We start from the raw sequence: 17,452 nt of genomic DNA, 5'->3' as shown, positions 1-17,452 counted from the left end.
GGAGCACGGGTGCAAAAAAACTTCTGCCCATCAGTTAGGAGACAAAACTTTCAGGGACTCTGAAGAAAAGTTTCCAGACAAAACCTAGTGGACCATGTAATATTCTCTAAGGGAAGTGATAGCAAACCTGATTCTCGCTGCACTTCAAAACAACCAGAGAAAGCACTTGGAGAACATTCCTAAGGGAACAATCTGACACTGGCAGGGCAGTGAAATTCATGATCTAACTGTATTTTCCATCTTTAACGTCTCCTGGTAAGAGATCTTGAAGTATAATTTTTCATTTAACAGCAAATTGGAAGTACATACTGTTCAGTCTTTCTCCTTTTAGGCTCTACATTCATTGGTCAGATATGGTCAAGGATTTAAAATCTGCTTGTGTATCCTTAGAGTTACCTTAAAGGAGTAGGGGATTTAGGTGCACAGATACAACAGGTATTGTCAGAGGACAAGTCTAGAGAGACAGACAACTTGGTGGCATGTCATTTTGTTTTTTTAACTCATTTTTATTCCTGTAGGCATTTGGTCAAAGGTTACTGGCACAGCTTCACAGGTGAAGCTCTTTGAAAGAGCTAAACCACAGAACTGCCTATCTGTCACTTGGCAGCAAAAGGCAACATCTGTAGCTGCTTAAATAAATGAACACCCTGAACTGGAACCCTGGTCCAGAGCTGCTGTTTAACTTGGGATTACAATGCAAAACAGGACACAGTGCCCAGGCCGCCCACTCACTGCAGCCAGCCACGGCCCAATCTGCCTGTTCAGCACTTCTGGACCAGATATGACTCTAAGATCAGCTGCCACAGCTCAGCAGGCTCTGCACCAGCACAGCTTGCCTGGATCAAGCTTGACAAGCATAATTAAACAACTTGATTTGCTGCTCCAAGGTACAAACTGACTACCATTGTCCTATTTGGTCTGCACTGCTTTGAAGAAAATGCTTCGTAATTCTGGATTAATGAAATTCAAAGGCAGCAGAAGGTGAGTATCACACCTGGTTAATGCCTCAATGATTTAACAGCAATTTACAGAAACAGCAAAGTAGAATTTGGTAACTGTTAGGGTATTATTGCTCTTACTCTTATTTAAAATTATAAGCAACCACAACACATTCAAATTTGTATCTCAGTGACAATGTCTATGGGCAAATACAGCATCCTCATCATCCTGCTGAAAGCCCAGATTAACATCAGCTCACAGAAAGGAGAATGTGTATTTAAATCATCCTTACTTAATGCTTGGTAGTGCTGGGTTAACATCAAACCTGATTGCCTCAGAGGTCTTTTCCAACCTCAATAACTCCATGATTACAGCTCTTCAGTCAACTCTGGAGACCTCCCAGCTGAATTTTGAGCAGGCTCTTCCCCCTCAGTATTACAGAACTGTGCCCTAAGCAGATGTTGGGTCTCCTCAGGCCACACAATTCTCACCTTCTTGAGGTCCTCTTTGGAGAACTTCTCATAAGGATTTTGTTCCAAGTAAGCCATGTGCTCTGCATTGTTGCTTCCAAATCCTGGGCCTTTCCCTTTCTTGCCAGTAAACTGTTCTCCAAATGGATGGTGTAAAAGATCAAAATGAAGCATGGTAATCATCTCTTTCTTTATGAGTTCTTCACTTTTCTGCAAGTCTGTTAGAGGTGGCTCCACATTTAAGGGTCTCAGTATTGTTTCATTAACCTGCCAGAAATAAAAAAAAAAGTTTGTAAATATCATAAACACCAAAGATAACATTAAATTCATATATCTGCACTCAAGTATGAATTTTACGTATCAGCTAAACCCCACAGAGCAGGTGCCAAAATCCCTTGTGGTGGGACACGTGCAGCAATCTCAACATCTGTGCAGATGAAATATCTCATGACAACTCTGGTGGGGAAGTTTCCTGTAAATCAGCATAGTCAAATAAAGATTTCACTCTCTCATAATCTCCTTAGGCTGCATTTCCTCCTATAACAGTTAAAGACTTTATTTTTAATTTCTGCTCTTTAACAGAGAATTTTGTTTCCACTTACTTCTGAGGGCCGTGGCAGATTCTTCTGCACAGCTTTGTGCATTCTCTTCAGTTCCTTGGCACGCTCCGCTTCCCGGAGAGCCTAAACAAACAAGCCAAGTGTCACTCCAGCCATTGCAACACAATCAGATGCTGCCTAGGAATGTATGTGATATAAAAACTAATTGATTACTGCAGTAAAGATTCCTTCCAGTATACAGACTTCATGTTGCTAAGTCAGAGCTAAATAATGTGATGACAACATAATTTACTGTCTCTAAAGTGAATGGGAAGAGCACAGCAGACTAACTCCAAGAGAAAGGAGATCTTCAAAAGTCTTTCCCAGGCATCAAATTCTCCTTCAATCTCAACTCCAGCAAGATTTTGTTCTTTACACATTTCTCCATGTGTGACAACTGCTCTAATTCTTCAGACATTAAATCCACCAGGAAAAGAAAGACTCCTGAATTAGCAGCCATGACTCTGTCATCTTCAATGACTTAAAAGCACATATTTCACTAAAACAATACTAGGGAAAGTGGAAAACGTGGGAGTTCTCTTAACAATACACTTTCAAGCAAAAAATTACATGAAAAACTAGTGTTGTCAGGAACTTCAGGAACAATGATCAACATCTTGCACATCCTAATCCCATCATGTCACATTGTCACTTGAAAGGCAGGATGCTCTTCTCTGGTATGACAGTAAAACTCAGTTTCTTTCCTCTATTCTAAACACATACATTACTTGTATTTATTCAGACTTCTTATTAGGGTATGTATGCATGCATAAGATATACATATACATGGAGAAAGCACGTTCCTCCTCAAGCAGGACACACTAGGAATCAAATTCTGGAAAATGTTTATCCCATTTAAAAAAGATATCAAAGCACAGAGTTTTCAAAAATATTTTGTTCACTTGTCAAAGCACAGCCATCATCAAAAACTTTTCTGGACTCAAAAATCCCATTTATTTTTATAAAAATAATTTGTATTTATATAAGGTATATAACAGAAAGAGATTTGCAACACAAAATTTAGGCTAAGCAATACATAGAAAAGGGACTGTTTCTAGAAATTTTTAAAGTGTCTCTGGTTACTGGCCAGTACAGCCATTTAACTGGCAGAATTTAGGCTTGTACTTTATCCAGCCTTCCTTGATTCTAAACCAAAACCAAACAACAGGGACCCATTCACAACTTGGCTGTCTGGGTAATTCTCTGGTACCAATCCTCTGGCCAAGGGTACCAATTCCCTGCATGGCAGATTTTTATCTGTGTGCCACCACCCTGCCTGAGTTCATATATACCTGTCTGACCCTTCACAAACAGAAACTTTTAACATTGAGAAAATAAGCTGAAACTGAAAAAAGGTACAGTTCTTATTTGCTTAAAATCAATCATGTGCCTCTATAAAAAAAAGCTTTTAAATAAATTTTTATCTTCTGAGGGACAGACACAGGAGGTAGGACACAGGCACTCTTAGGGACATCATGGTAGAAAATTATATGATACATAACATTAAGAAATTAAGAAAATTATTTAGAGACAAGACTGACTTGGCCTCTGTGTGTGTATACTCTAATAGCAGCAAAGAAAGCAGGTACATTTTACTTTGCTATCCTGTAGAAGCTGAATCTCTTCCACTGAACACATTTTATTTTACACAAAAGGCACCATCCATATCTCACACACTGACCTGCTTGCGGGCTTCTATATCAGCAGCATCTTCTACAAAGGTTTCATCTACTTCATGTTCTTCAAGCTCCTTCTCTGCATTTTCAGGCAGAACAATCTCAAAGTCGTTCTTTGGAGCAGGGAGGGCCATGAGCCCCATGCGCAGGTGCTCCCGAGACTCCCTCTCCTGTGGGAAGAGCAGGGAGATGTGATGTCTCTGGATTCATACCCTGAATGCAGTGTGATACTCTCAGTGCAACACAATCAGACTCCATGCATCTGCATTAACAGACAGGAACAACACACTAACTATCCCCTGGTCACAGTCTGCTTCAAAGACAGAAAGCACCAGAACTGGAAACCAGTGGAGTCCACCAGGAGTTTGAAGCCTAAGTTTCCCTTCTAGCAGTAAAAAGTCTTTTTGCTATGAAAAGGCTAAGGCAGAACCAAAGTATGAGTACATCAAATAAACCTTCTCCTTCAAGCTAAGAGGAACTCTGGAATTTTGACCTTAAAGAGTTATTTTTGTGAGAACAAGCCAAACACTTGAAGTGCATATCTTAGCTAGGCCAAAAAGAAAACTGTTGATAGCTCAGGTGGGAGATATTCAAAGCCACAGTCGAGGCTGCAGAATCAGCCACATAAAAGGAGTTCCCAAGGTGCTACCTATTAGGTATATGCCCCTTTATACCATGTCTAATTGGCAGGGTCCATCTGGCTGAATCTCCAAGAATGGAAACATCTGTTGCCAAAGGTGATGAAAGAGTCTGGATGGGACTCAGATTTCTGAACATCTCAAACCCCAGTGCTCCTAATGGCAAAAACTGAACTCCTTTAGCTCAGTGTTGTCAACACGACAGACTGATGAAAAGGTCCTGTAGGTAAATCAGGAAGCCAAGATGATGAGGAATTTGAGGATTGTGTAGCATTGCAAGAAAAATGCTCAAGATGCATTTCCTGCTCAGCTTCAAAGACAGAAATAGGATGGAAGCTTAACTATGTCTTCTCCAACAAACAGTTTTAGAGTGTGTTTACTGAGCACACTGAAAGCCATTCTAAGCAGCAAAATTTCTGTTCTTTTAAATAATGTATTTTATTATGTGTGAGGACAGATTTGTAGACAGGTGAAAGAAAAAAGATTTATTATAAGATAAATTTTTGTTCAGCAGATGAGAATTAAAAACCTGAAAATTGATAGAGCACTGATTTCCACTTGTTAAGCACTACTTACCATTTGTTTTGCATAGGATGGGTCACTGTAATCTGCCATTCCCTCTTCTGGGTTGATGTTCAGTTTATCCCGCAGGGGAGTTCTCCCAGGAGTTGTGCCAAGTGCAGGTTTGGGAGTCAGTCCTCCTCGAGGAGTTAAGCTCTCTGACCCCTGAGAGGGTGTTCTAGTGAAGTGCAGTTAGTCATTAGTTTTCTACTATAGAACTCTGCTTACAAAAGTCTGAATGGAGGGAAAAGTTAGATGAACACAGTCTATACATTCAATCTAAAGTTTTTTCTTAGGAGGTGAAATGGTAAAGTGCAATTACAAGAATGATAAAATAAATTATTGAAGCCTGTCAAGGTGTAACCAAGGTCTTGTCAAGCTGAAATCTAGGCACATCATCATTTTAAGAGAAGCTTCAGGAACTCCACCAACACAAACTCCTACTGCTGCTTTTGAGAGAAGATCTTATCCAGTAACCAGGCATTATTCTGGGATACAGTAATCAGGACTGAATTGCAACCTCTGATTTCCCCACCACCTGGGCAAGTTATTCACTCTGAAATCATCTGGCCCAACAGCTGTCCCAGGTTGCAATTGAATGGATCATCCTTAAAATGCCTCTTTGCTTTCACTGACTATTGAAGAAGTAATTACATTACAATAATTACTTCTAAGCATCTCTGGTTAAGCAACATGGATTAAGTCTTAGATTTCATTGGCCCCAATTGCTTCTCCTCTAGACTGGGAAAGAATATTGTTCTATATCCCAATCACCTACTACATGAACAAGGGGATACTTCATAGAATGATTCATTTTTTCCCTCTGTGCAAGGACTTGGATTTTCCCACTGACAGAGAATTTCGGCAAGCAAGAAAAGTTGATCCACAGGTACCATATTTACATGTGCAAATCTGAACTTCAGAAGCTAAAAAAACACCACAAAAAAACTCAAACAACAAAATAAAGAGTATCTCTACTTTTAAAAATATAAAATGACCCAGATCAACAGCCAGATCACTCCAGGTCAAACTCTACATTCATTTTGCACCACACTGACACTAACAGATCTTCCAAAAAAGCACTCATTGCTGGACCTGCTCTTTTAATTAAAAGATCAGGACTTTTGCACACAGCTTCTAAACAAAATAAAGCTGCTTTGGAAAAGCTGCCATAAAGGTCCTTTTTATTTCATTCTCCACTTTTCCTACTAACATGATACAAGTAAAATTAGAATCTAAGTGGAAAAACCTGAAACACAAAATGTACCAATTGTAACATGTTTTAGCTGTATGGTATTTGACATTTGTGGGATATATATTTGTTCACTGTAAGAGTTAAACCAGCAATTCTGTACTATTTAGCTTGGCAATATAAGAAATATTTTATTTTGGATATATATGGCTTATAAAATATTTACTCCAGCTTTTCAAAAATTCAGTGTGGGTTTGGCTAAGGGACCTCTTTGACTCCAAGGTAATACTTTGGAAAGGCCAGGATCCACATACAGAATGACATTCCAGCTTACTATTTATACTTCTGCATTACTCCAGAATAATTTTTACTGCTCCAGACCACAGAAGGCCACATTTTGGATCAAATCTCCAGTGAGCCATTCACTGTATCAACACAGATGAAGAGGACATGGCTGAGCTTTCTAAAGACACAGAGAAGGAGAAATTTGTACAAGGGCTTGAAATAAAAGTGAGTTAAGATTTCTTTTGAAGCTCTAATCATGGTAGTATTTTACACATTAAAATCTGCTCTGTTCACCCACCTCCAAACAGACACATACCCACCCAAGTACCCATCACACAATGAGTCTGTTTACCTGAAAGGTGTGGAAAGCACAGTATTTGGAGTCTGAACAACCTGTTTCTGTGGCGTTACCCCTGAAAAGTCACTTTCGTGCAAGGGAGTATTAAGACCTCCTTTGAGGGGGGTGTCCACATTTGTGAGAGCCATCAGATTCTGGGCCTCCTGTGTAACACACAACACAAGCAGTGCTTCACCAAGACATTCACAGTCACACTTAACAGATTCCATAGCAGCAAGAACAGCTGAAGAGTTATTTGAATATCAGCTCACGGAAAATGTTTAAAACTTTTCAGCTTTAACACCCATACACTGGTATTTATAAATCCTACTATTCCACTGAGAGGCATTTGAACTTCATTTCCAGTAAAATATGTTATAAACTGGAGTTGCAAAAATGAGTGAGTTACTTATTGTTTCAGCATCCTTCAGTTTGCCAGACTTCATAAACCTCCAAGATTTGTTACTGACTGAACACTCAGGTAATCCTACGAAGATTTTAAGACGGAAGAGCACACTTTAACTCTGAAACCTGAATTCACTCAACTTTATCCAAACTGCACTTCAAAGAGAATGCTCCAAAAGAGATGGTCACTATTCAGATTTCTGATCCATGACTCAATTGGGGATTTAATGAATAGCCCCCTTTTTCATTTGATATTTCCTTACTACAGTGGAGAATTAAGTCTCTCTGAAAATGAGACCATTACTACTGCAAATAGCAAATATATTCCCCAAAGACCACTAATTCACCTACAGAACTTTGTATATGCATAATACTGTGGCATTTATAATGCCAGAGTACTCTATTTGATGGTGAGCCTGACCAATCCTGCAAACACTGCACAGACTTAGGTCATGATCTGCAGAGCCAGGAACTTTCTCTTTTCTGCTATCATGGAACAGCTGAAATACAGCTCATGGTCAACTCAGAGGGTTTTTGAGTTTTTTTGTTTTGGAGTGGGATTTCTGGGGTCTTGTTTTGTCCTACACACTAGCTGCACTGATTTAATCTATCCATTTCCACTCAACACACAACACTCAACACAACACACTCAACAAAATGTTACTTAACATTATCAGTTTTTGAAAAATCCAGGCAATTAGAAGTTGAAAACTAACCTAAATTAGGCCAACCTAAGTTTTAAGCCAATAAAATGCTATGAAAAAATATTCTTGCATTTTTGAAGTTAATTACTACTTGTTAATTGAACATAAAATACACTGCTTTAAAGAGATGAACTCATACATCTTCAACACTGAGAGACACACAAGAGAAGGGAAAATCATGCAAGACACCAGGAGAATGGTTAAAGTCTTCACACAATATATGACTAAAAAATAAATTCAGAATGTTTTGAAACACGGTGACAATTGATCAAATAGGAGCAGATCTGCTTCTGTGCCCTTCAGTGTGTCCTGAAGATTGGGATTGTTTCAGATCCCAAAATTGCACATAATTTAAGGAGTGTTTCTCCGGCACTTACACCTTCTACTCAGTTGACTCCTGCTCCAAAATTTAAACCCATCCTGTACATTTATACTCTACCTGCAGGATCCTGTCCTGGGCTGCTGGAGTTTTGGGAGTCCTTAGAGCTATGCTGTTGTTGGTTACATTATATTCAGAGAGAAGAGTGCTGGAAGCTGAGTTTGTGATTCCAGATTCCTCAGCAGTCTGCCGTGCAATCTCACTTGCCTGGCCGACTTTCACAACTTCTTCAAGTTCTGTATCAGATATCTTTGAAAGAGAAAATCCCAAGGCACAGTAAGATACAATATAACTATGAGATCCATTTGATAAAACAGAAAGCACTGTTTGGTATTGGCCTTTTAAGTTGTTTATTATCAGTAAACACCTCACCTGAGGAGCTGGAAGCACCAGTTTACTCCTTTTCTTGGTAAATTCTGACACGCCACTGGTCTGCAGAATAGCTGAGGGCAAGTCTGACTCTTTTTTCCGTTTCATGTGCTGCTTGTCCTTTTTGCGCTCTCTTCCCTCCCTCTCACTGTTGCGATGGAAAACAGAATCATTTCAGAACACACAGAGCAGCTGCAAAGCAAAGCAAACAAGCCAAGAGCAAAAAGGCTGTATCCTTATCCAATGCTGGATATGCTGAAATAAAGCATTGCAGGGAGAGTGGAGCAACTTGTGGGTGATTAGATGTGATCTGCACATCTTAGAGCAGAACCTACTGCAGGGCAGTGTAATGCTTTTAAATTATGGAATTAGCCAACAGATTCAGCTTTTAGGCTGAATAACTACAATCAACAGAGTCACTGGATCAATAAGAAAATGTCAGACCAAGAATTTAGAGAGTAAAAATAAGGGAATATGAACAGTCCCGTTTTCTCTGGCAGCTGCTAAGGGAAGATGAACATTTTCTTTTGTGGAAAGTGGGAACCAATTTCTCTTCAGTCTCTAATAAAAATGGCATTTTCTTCAAACAGCAATGGAGGCAGTCAGTGAAATCATAAGCTTCAGTCTGAAGCTCCTGCCTGACCCTCTGGAAGAAGAGCCATGCAGAAGAATGAGTTAGTAACACCACATGAGATAATAAACCAAATTGTACATGGACTCTCTCAGTAAAAAGCAGTTTTGGAAAATGCAAACTATACAATTAAATATGTATCCAAGAGTGGCATTTAACTTCTCACCCACACTTCTGGGAATTTTTTGGGGGGATGGGGAGAAATTAAGCATTTAAGGACACCACCTTAAGAACAACTCCATCAAAAGTAATACTACAAACTTACTCCTATAAGCAATCTTAATAAGATTATTACTTAAAGGACACTAAATACACAAGCAAATGAACTGCTAAAAAAAAAAAAAAAAAAACCTCAAAAAATTACCATTTTGACTTAAAGAGCAAGAACATGTGGGAGAAACTTTATTCTGATAGATATAAGGTGAACTAGAGGAAAGAAAAAAGGTGATCATACCCAGCAGGTGAACTAGACCTTTTGGAAAGATAAAAACACAGAAAACTGAAAAGGCAGAGGCCACTTGCACTTGTATCTGTCCCACAAAAAATACAACTCCCACCCACGTTATGTTTCCAGAAGTTAACACACATAGGGTTGCTTTTTATTCAACACACACTTACGATCTTAATTCTCCATCCAGGTCTTGCTGACGCAGTCTCCTGAAATCTGCATCCAGGGACTGATAATTTTCTTCTGATGTATCATAAAAACCAGGGGCAGGCTTCTTTTCAAAGGGAATTTCTGCATTGTAATCCACACCTCTCTTCTTTTTTCTTTTCTTCTGGATCTCAATTCCAGCAGCACGAAGTTCTCGTCTTTTCTGGAGAGCAGCAAGACGTCTAAAGAAACAACACCACCACATGATTTAAAGTGTAGAATAAAGAAAAGCAGTCCCAGGATATGAAACCAAATAAAAGTTTACCGAGCTTCTTCCAGCTGCTTCTCCCTGGCTTTCCTCTTGGCCTTCTTTCCCTGTGTATTCGCCAGACGTGCTCGAGCCTCAGACAGCATTTCAAGCTCATCTACAATAGTACAGATAAATACAGCAATGAATCTGCACTTAAAAGATCAGAGTTGGGAAAAAGGTGACATTAAGATTAGAAAATCATCTTTAAAAGCTGAAACAATCAACCACAGGCTTTCTGTGTCATCAAGACTTTTAGAAAAAAAGCCTAATATTGAAAATAGTATCAATAAGTATCAACAGCAAATTAAAATATTTACATAAATAGGCAAACTGACCATATTAATGGAAGTAAAACTTCATTTACATCTTTATCTCAGAGTATTATCTTGAGAACTTGTTAATTGTATTTACTTCCAGAGCTGAGAGCATTGTTTTTGTGAACCTGTGACTGTTCAAAACCTCCAATGGTTCATTCATGGAATTTTAACAATGTTCATTTTTTAGTTCATAACATTGCTTTATGCAAGGGAAAAAAAAGAAGTCAGGCAGCTCTTCTGTGCCTCAGCATGGATTCATCTGAGAGTTGTAAGCTGATGGAAAATGATGAAGATACAGAATGCAAACAAGCAGAGCAGATGTCAAGCAAAGAACAGCCAGACATGGTTATTGATGAAGATGACAGATAAGGAGGCAAAAAAAAAACAAGAAAAGGAAAACTGGAAAAGTGTAACTGACTGGTCAGATATAGAAATAAGACAAAATTTGTAAGTGGTAGAAAAAAAGAAAACCAAGGTACACTGGCTGTGTAAACAGAAAAATCAAACAGATCAGATTTCTGTCAAAAATTGTAAACACACCCCTAACTCACCTTCATCCATGTCAATGGGATCTGGCCTGGCAGGTTTGGTTTCTGGATTTGGATCGATTTCTCCAGGTTTCAGTTTCCGAGGATCATCAGCAGTTTCTTCCTCATTGTCTCTCTGAGCAGCTTTGTCCCTAAAACACATTGTAGGTGTCACCACCTGCTCTTTGTTTTTCCCCATAATAACCATCCCTTAAATGTCTCCAAAGACTCATCATACAGCAAAAACCTTGTACTCTGTACAATATATTAAATCTGTTATACAATTCACAAGCCTGGGACAGTTTCATAATCTTAAACAAGACAAGAGAAAGAAAGCAACACAGTATAACATTACAGCAATAAAATTATACATAAAATACAATACTGATACAGTTAGTAGTAAACGAATCTCCTCAGGTAATCTTTAACAATAAAACCAAGAATTCAAGCAGTGTGACAAAACTAAAAAATCAAGTTTTCTATTACGTTTTTTCTACTCAACCAATCGCACCAGAACTAAGGAAGTTACAATGGAAAACAGCACACTCTTTCTGTTCTCATGGCCTAAAGAAACTCTTTGCAGCAGAGAGATGGTATCTGCACATTCAGCCATTTCAACACATTTTTTATGTCTCTTTTCTTTCTCACATACCCACTCCTGCTGATCAGCCAGAAAAAAACAGCCTAATAAAAGCATAAAACCTGACAGTCCCTTAGCCAGAGTGACCAGGAGCAAGAAGAGATACACCTATCTCTATCCAAGCTGCTCTCCAGGTTCCAGTAGCTTCTTTCAAGCTAGACAAAAGTGACTGAAAACAATCTTTTAAGATTTGCTTACAAAATAACTCAGTCAACTTGAAACCACCCTAATTTACCACCATGGGAGAAGGCAATGATCCATTGCTACTTCTGCACAGATTTTTTGGGTATTCCTGTCTAGGTTTTCCTCTAGGCAAGCAGAAACTCACAGCAGAAATTCATAGTGTTCCAAGCACTGTGCAGCAGTTCTCCCAATGATGGGGGCAATGGTTCTCCACTGGGTTGGCATCAGCTTGGCCAGGTGCAACAGTTTCTCCTCCTCCTCCCGAGACCACTCTGTCTTTTTGATACTCGGGTCCAGCCATTCGTACCTGTAGTAAGGGAAAAAAATAAGGATGATAGATCCAAGGTATCCATTGATTTGTCTTCAAGAGTGTTTTCATGACATATATATTTGAGCTTTAAAATGTATTGTTTATCCAGCCCTTTTCATACAGATACTGCTTCTTCTTCCTTTTCCCATCTCTATTCTGGCAAAGCAGAAAGTCACAGGATTAATCCTGAAAAATTGCAACTATCAAAGACAGAGAAATGGTAGAATTCTTTAGTCTGGAGCCTTCAAAAATTATCTTACTAATCTTCAACTGTGCCAGTACTATTATCTTTACAATAAATATTCTATTAAATATGTGCAGTTCAGTACTTGAGAAACCAAGTCTGATTCTCAAATACATTTATACTGCATCAGTATTTGCACCAGTTTAAAGCTCCCATTTTTTATAAAATATTAATTTTCACAGTGCAATTTCTAAACATTTACTCTCAAGCCAAACTCCCATTACATGAAATTAGAAAATTATACATCAAAGAGATTAGTATCTTACAATTTTACTACTTGGCAATATCCACCCATTAAAACATGTTTAAATAAAGGATAAAAACTAATGTTTATAATTTAAAGTGATCCTGCATTTGCTAGCACTGCAGTCACTGGCAAACAGAACATCTGGCTACTTTTGTTCAACTACTTTCAAGCAATAAGAATTTGAAGTTTCCATGATAAAATTAAACAGTGTTAAAAGTTGTTGCTCTGTGGACATAAATTAAGTCTGTGGTAACATTTTTCCTAAATTTCCACTTATTATGAAGGTCATATTCCCAGGCACAGCACCTCTCACTTACCATCTGGCTTTGCACTGCTTTGCTGATTTCCTGTGCAATAACGAGGCAATTCGAGACCACTGGTTTTTGCCATATTTCATAACAGCTGCTTTCAGAATTTCATCCTTGAAAAAAAAAAACACAAATAAATACTCTTATGGACTGCAAAACAGAAAGTCTGAGCTCAAGCAAAGGAGAACATGGTAAATTCCACAGGCTGGCCCAGAGGAAACAGCATAACACTGCTACTTCTGTTCCATTTTATTCTCAAGAAAAATCAGGATTTGTATTTCAAAGGTCAATGAAATCCATAAAGATTAAATGAAAAACACACATGATTATTATTCCAAAAACTTCATATATCCAACAGAACTTCCCAAATTACTACTTTCAATGCTCTCTAATGCACTACTGTTTAAAGGCTCTGTATGTCTTCCCTAAAAGACAGCAGCAGAGGTAAGGAAGAGTTTGTCTGGTAATGACAGCACAATTAGAAAAAAAATAGAATTGGCAAATATTTCTGGATGCCTTCTTTTAAAATAATACCATAAAATTATCTATTTTCCACATTTTAATACAATTGGAATAAAAATATTTTAGATTCAGCTTGGGAGCCATGTTCACATACACTGAAGTGTGCACCAAGTTTGATCAAAAGCCAGAAGCGCTATCAGTTGTCTGTCAATTCATCCATCCACTCATCCATGCATCCATGCATCCATGCCTCTCTCTCTTCCTCAATATTAATTATTAATTATTTCTGGTTCATTATTTCTGGTTTATTCAGAGTACGTGGCAGTTTAAATGCATTGAAGCTATTCTTGAAGCCCTGTCAACCACAGATATCCCTCTCCTATACCCAGTGAGTGTTCAGAGAACAATAACTTTAACTGTAAGCTTATGATCAGCTCTTGATCTAGCTTGAGCTGCTACAGGCAACAATTCATGTAATTACTGTTCTGAAATATATAATAAATCTTTCCTTGTGGGTTTTTTTTTAACTTACTTTGTGCTCTATGGCACACAGGAGCTGTGACATTAACAGGCTTTTTTTGCATGTAACTGGTCATTTTATGAACAGGTATCACCTGGTTTCACTTCCCCTGCTTTTAATGCTGTATGCATAATAAAAACGTTAATTTAAAAAACCCAAACAAACCAAACACCTCTTTTATCTGTGGTACACAAAGCCTGGTGAACCAGGGATATATTTGGCCACTGGAACAGGCTCCTCAGGGCAGTGGCCACAGCCCAAAGCCTGCCAGACTTCAAGCAGCATTTGGACAATGCTCTCAGGAACAGGGTGGGATTCTTGGGACTGTTCTGTGCAGGAGCAGGACTTGATGGTCCTTGTGAGTCCCTTCCCAACCAGCATATTCTGTGATTCCATTTAATGCACTGCTCTTTCTCTTCAACAGCCACCAAAATTTATCAAGTATGGAACACCCTAAGAAAAGGGTGAAGACAAAGCAATTTCTCCTGTCCTCTGCTGACCCCAAATTTAGGTGCTTCCTGGCATCACTGATATATCACAAGTGCTTAAAAGCACACACAGCACATTTTACCTTCTATTACATTACTGTTTCCTGGAACCACGTACCACCATGCCTGGTGTTCCTAGCATGCAGTGACAGAGTTCTGTATTTTACAGTGCCAGGTCCTTTTGACCATGCATCTAATAAAACTGACATCCTTGATTTCTCATGTTATTAATTTCTTCTTCGTGACCATTGAAAGCTTGCAACAGCAAAATTGGAGGGGATCGCTCTTTTTTGGAACAAAAATTGCTGTGTACAGAATTCTTGGGGCTGCAGATGAAGAGCCCACACACACTGACAATAAACAGACTGAAGCTGTACTAGGGGTTTAGATCACTTATTAGGATTTTATTTTCCATGGAAATGGTTGTAAAGCATTGGAACAGGCTGCCCAGGGTGGTAACAGAATCACCATTCCTGGAAGTGATAAAAAAACCACGTGGATGTGGCACTTAAGGACAGGTTAAATGATGCACATAGTGGTGGTGCTGGGTTGATGGCTGGACACTTGGTGATCTTAAGTCTTTTCCAATCCTAAAAATTCTATTTCTGCCTTTGCCATTTCCACATTTGAAAATATCTTCAAGGGCAAGAGATTCCTGCTGCCTCAATCCCCTAGAGCATAAGAAACCTGCCTATGAAGTATAAGCCACACTCTAGCCTGTGAGAGGGACATCTCCAGGCACAGCCCAGCCCATGTCCCATGTTTCCAGTGGCAGTGGGAACAGTTTCTCTGGGAGAGAAGGACATAACACACCCATGGCTGAGCTTCCCAAAAAACAAACCACCACTAACATGACCTTTGCCCATTGAGGCAACAGGAAGGAGGAAGCCACAGGTTGCTGGGGAATGCAGCCCAACAGAGAGCCAAGGAATCACAGAATCAGTTAGGTTGGAAAAGGCCTCTCAGATCACTGAGTTTACTGTGTCTGATCACCACCATGTCAATGAGACCATGGCACTCAGTGCCACATCCAGTCTATCCTTAAACACCTCCAGGGATGGAGACTCCACCACCTCCCTGGGAAGCCCATTCCAGTACTTAATCACCCTTTCTATGGAAAAATTCTTCCTAATGTCCAACCTAAACCTCTCCTGATGCAATCTGAAGCCATGTCCTCTTGCCGTGTCGCTTGTTGCCTGGGAGCAGAGCCCGACCCCCCCCGGCTGTCCCCTCCTGTCAGGGAGTTTGCAGAGCCAGAAGGTCCCCGCTAAGCCTCCTTTTCTCCAGCTGAGCCCTCCCAGCTCCCTCTGCCGCTCCTCATTAGATGTGTGCTCCAGACCCTTCCCCAGCAGGGCTCCAGCGCACCCCAAGCTGCCCCGGACACCCCAAAACCCGAACCCCCGCGCAGGCGCACACCCACCCTCCCACCGCCTCCCGCGCCTGCGCACAGCGAGGGCCCCCCACTGCCCGGGCCCTCAGGGGGGACGGGCTCAAACCCCGCCGAGTCCTACCTCGGTGTTCCGCCACACGCCGCCTTTAATCATAATCCGCGGCATCTTGGCGGCGAAGGGAGGCGGGGACGAACCCCTGGAGCGAGAGAATGGAGAGGGGACGGGAGCGCGGCTGGCGTCAGCGGGGCCGGCCGAGACCGCGCACGGTCGCCCTCAGCGGCGGCGGGTGCCGAGGGCGAGGGAAGCGGGGCTGGCTGCTCTGCCAGAAAAGCGGGAAGCGGGTCCTGCTGCTTTCCCAGGGAAGCGGGACCGGCGGCTTTTCCAAGGGAAGTGAGGCCGCTGCTCCTCCAGGGAAGCGGGTCCGGCCGCTCCGCGCATGCGCAGCCCCCCGCGCGTCCTGAGGGGCGCTCCGCGCTGGCGCCCCCTGCCGGCCGGAGGAGCGCACGGCCGGCGCCCAGCGGAGGAACGGAGCGTTCATTCAACTCTTCGAGTTTCCCTGAGGGAGCAAAGGGACAGCGGAAGGAAATCACATCTTCCAGTGCCCCGTTTAGACGGTATTTTGTTAATTTCAGGAAAAAGCCCCGCGCGTTTATGTGTGGCGTAAATTCTTGGCTGTGAGGGTGGAGAGGCTCTGGCACAGGTTGCCCAGAGAAGCTGTGGCTGCCCCATCCCTGGAAGTGTCCAAGGCCGGGTTGGATGGGGCTTGGAGCAGCCTAGGACCGTGCAAGGTGTCCTTGCCCATGGCAAGAGATAACCTTTAAGGTGCCAATGCAAAACTACTCTGATTCTACAAGAGAGCAGCATCAATAGTGCATTTGCATTATTTACACTCACACGCACTAAAGGAGTGTGTACAAGGTGCATACCCGAATTTGGGAAATTTTCACAGCTAAGTACTCGTGTCACTCTCAGCAGGTGAAGGATTGAGTCTCAAGGAGTGAGGATTTCAGCTCAGGATCTGTCACTGTCATTCAGTGGTGCCCAGGTACACCCAGCCTGGGAGCTGTGTGGCTCAGAGAGGCCCCACTGAAAGAGAGGTGCTGGTTCAGCCCACTGCAGTCTGGAGAGCTCAGAGGGTCTCAAATGCCACTGCTTAAAGTCACAACAGACTTGCCTTTGCTCATAGCAATTTTTCCACCCTTGCTGCAATTCAGGTTGATAACTTTGAATAACCACTTGGGTGGTTATTCAGGCAAGAAAATTAAGTCCCCAAAGGCTGTTAAAACCCAGGGGGCTCCTCAGCCAGCACAAGTTCCTGGCAGCAGAGTGTTCTGGATAAGCTCAAGAGGAGCTCAGCCCAGCTCGTCAAGGCCAAGCCCTAATGAGCATTTCTGAGGTCAAGTGTGGCCCAAACAGGAAGATGCACCACCACACCAAACAGGTCTGACTATTGTTCATTTATATCACCTCCTGTTTAACTTGTATTCATTTAATTATCAGATACACACCAGGTAAAATGACAGCCTTATGCTCAATTTCTCTTGTTATATTTCCCTGTTTCGTCCAAATTCAGGGTATGTACATGGAGAAAATGATGGAACTTTTTTTATTTAAATAGGAAGCTTCACAGTATGATTTAAGAAAGGCTTTGATTTTTGTTTAAACTGCAGGAATAAAAAATATTACAATTCTAGCTACCAACAATAGCCCGTGTCTTATTTGAAA

The 17,452-nt window shown here is 41.0% G+C and overlaps 1 protein-coding gene across 1 annotated transcript in view; it reads right to left on the bottom strand.

Moving 5' to 3' along the window:
• The window catches only part of CDC5L (cell division cycle 5 like), a 30,828-nt gene extending 14,633 nt beyond the window's left edge, over positions 1-16,195 (bottom strand). The window contains exons 1-13 of the mRNA XM_056487565.1: positions 15,848-16,195; positions 12,876-12,979; positions 11,903-12,064; positions 10,959-11,086; positions 10,106-10,205; positions 9,804-10,022; positions 8,558-8,702; positions 8,246-8,434; positions 6,713-6,861; positions 4,899-5,061; positions 3,690-3,854; positions 2,012-2,092; positions 1,431-1,676 (exon numbers count right to left, since the gene is read on the bottom strand). Coding sequence (XP_056343540.1) covers positions 1,431-1,676; positions 2,012-2,092; positions 3,690-3,854; positions 4,899-5,061; positions 6,713-6,861; positions 8,246-8,434; positions 8,558-8,702; positions 9,804-10,022; positions 10,106-10,205; positions 10,959-11,086; positions 11,903-12,064; positions 12,876-12,979; positions 15,848-15,892 — 1,896 coding nt within the window. The 5' untranslated portion in view covers positions 15,893-16,195. The remainder of the gene's footprint in view (positions 1-1,430; positions 1,677-2,011; positions 2,093-3,689; positions 3,855-4,898; positions 5,062-6,712; positions 6,862-8,245; positions 8,435-8,557; positions 8,703-9,803; positions 10,023-10,105; positions 10,206-10,958; positions 11,087-11,902; positions 12,065-12,875; positions 12,980-15,847) is intronic.
• Between the last annotated feature and the right edge of the window lie 1,257 nt (positions 16,196-17,452).

The sequence above is a fragment of the Oenanthe melanoleuca genome, chromosome 3 (genome assembly GCF_029582105.1).
Source record: "Oenanthe melanoleuca isolate GR-GAL-2019-014 chromosome 3, OMel1.0, whole genome shotgun sequence".
Classification (NCBI taxonomy): Eukaryota; Metazoa; Chordata; class Aves; order Passeriformes; family Muscicapidae; genus Oenanthe; species Oenanthe melanoleuca.
This window is presented reverse-complemented; position numbering and strand designations above follow the sequence as displayed.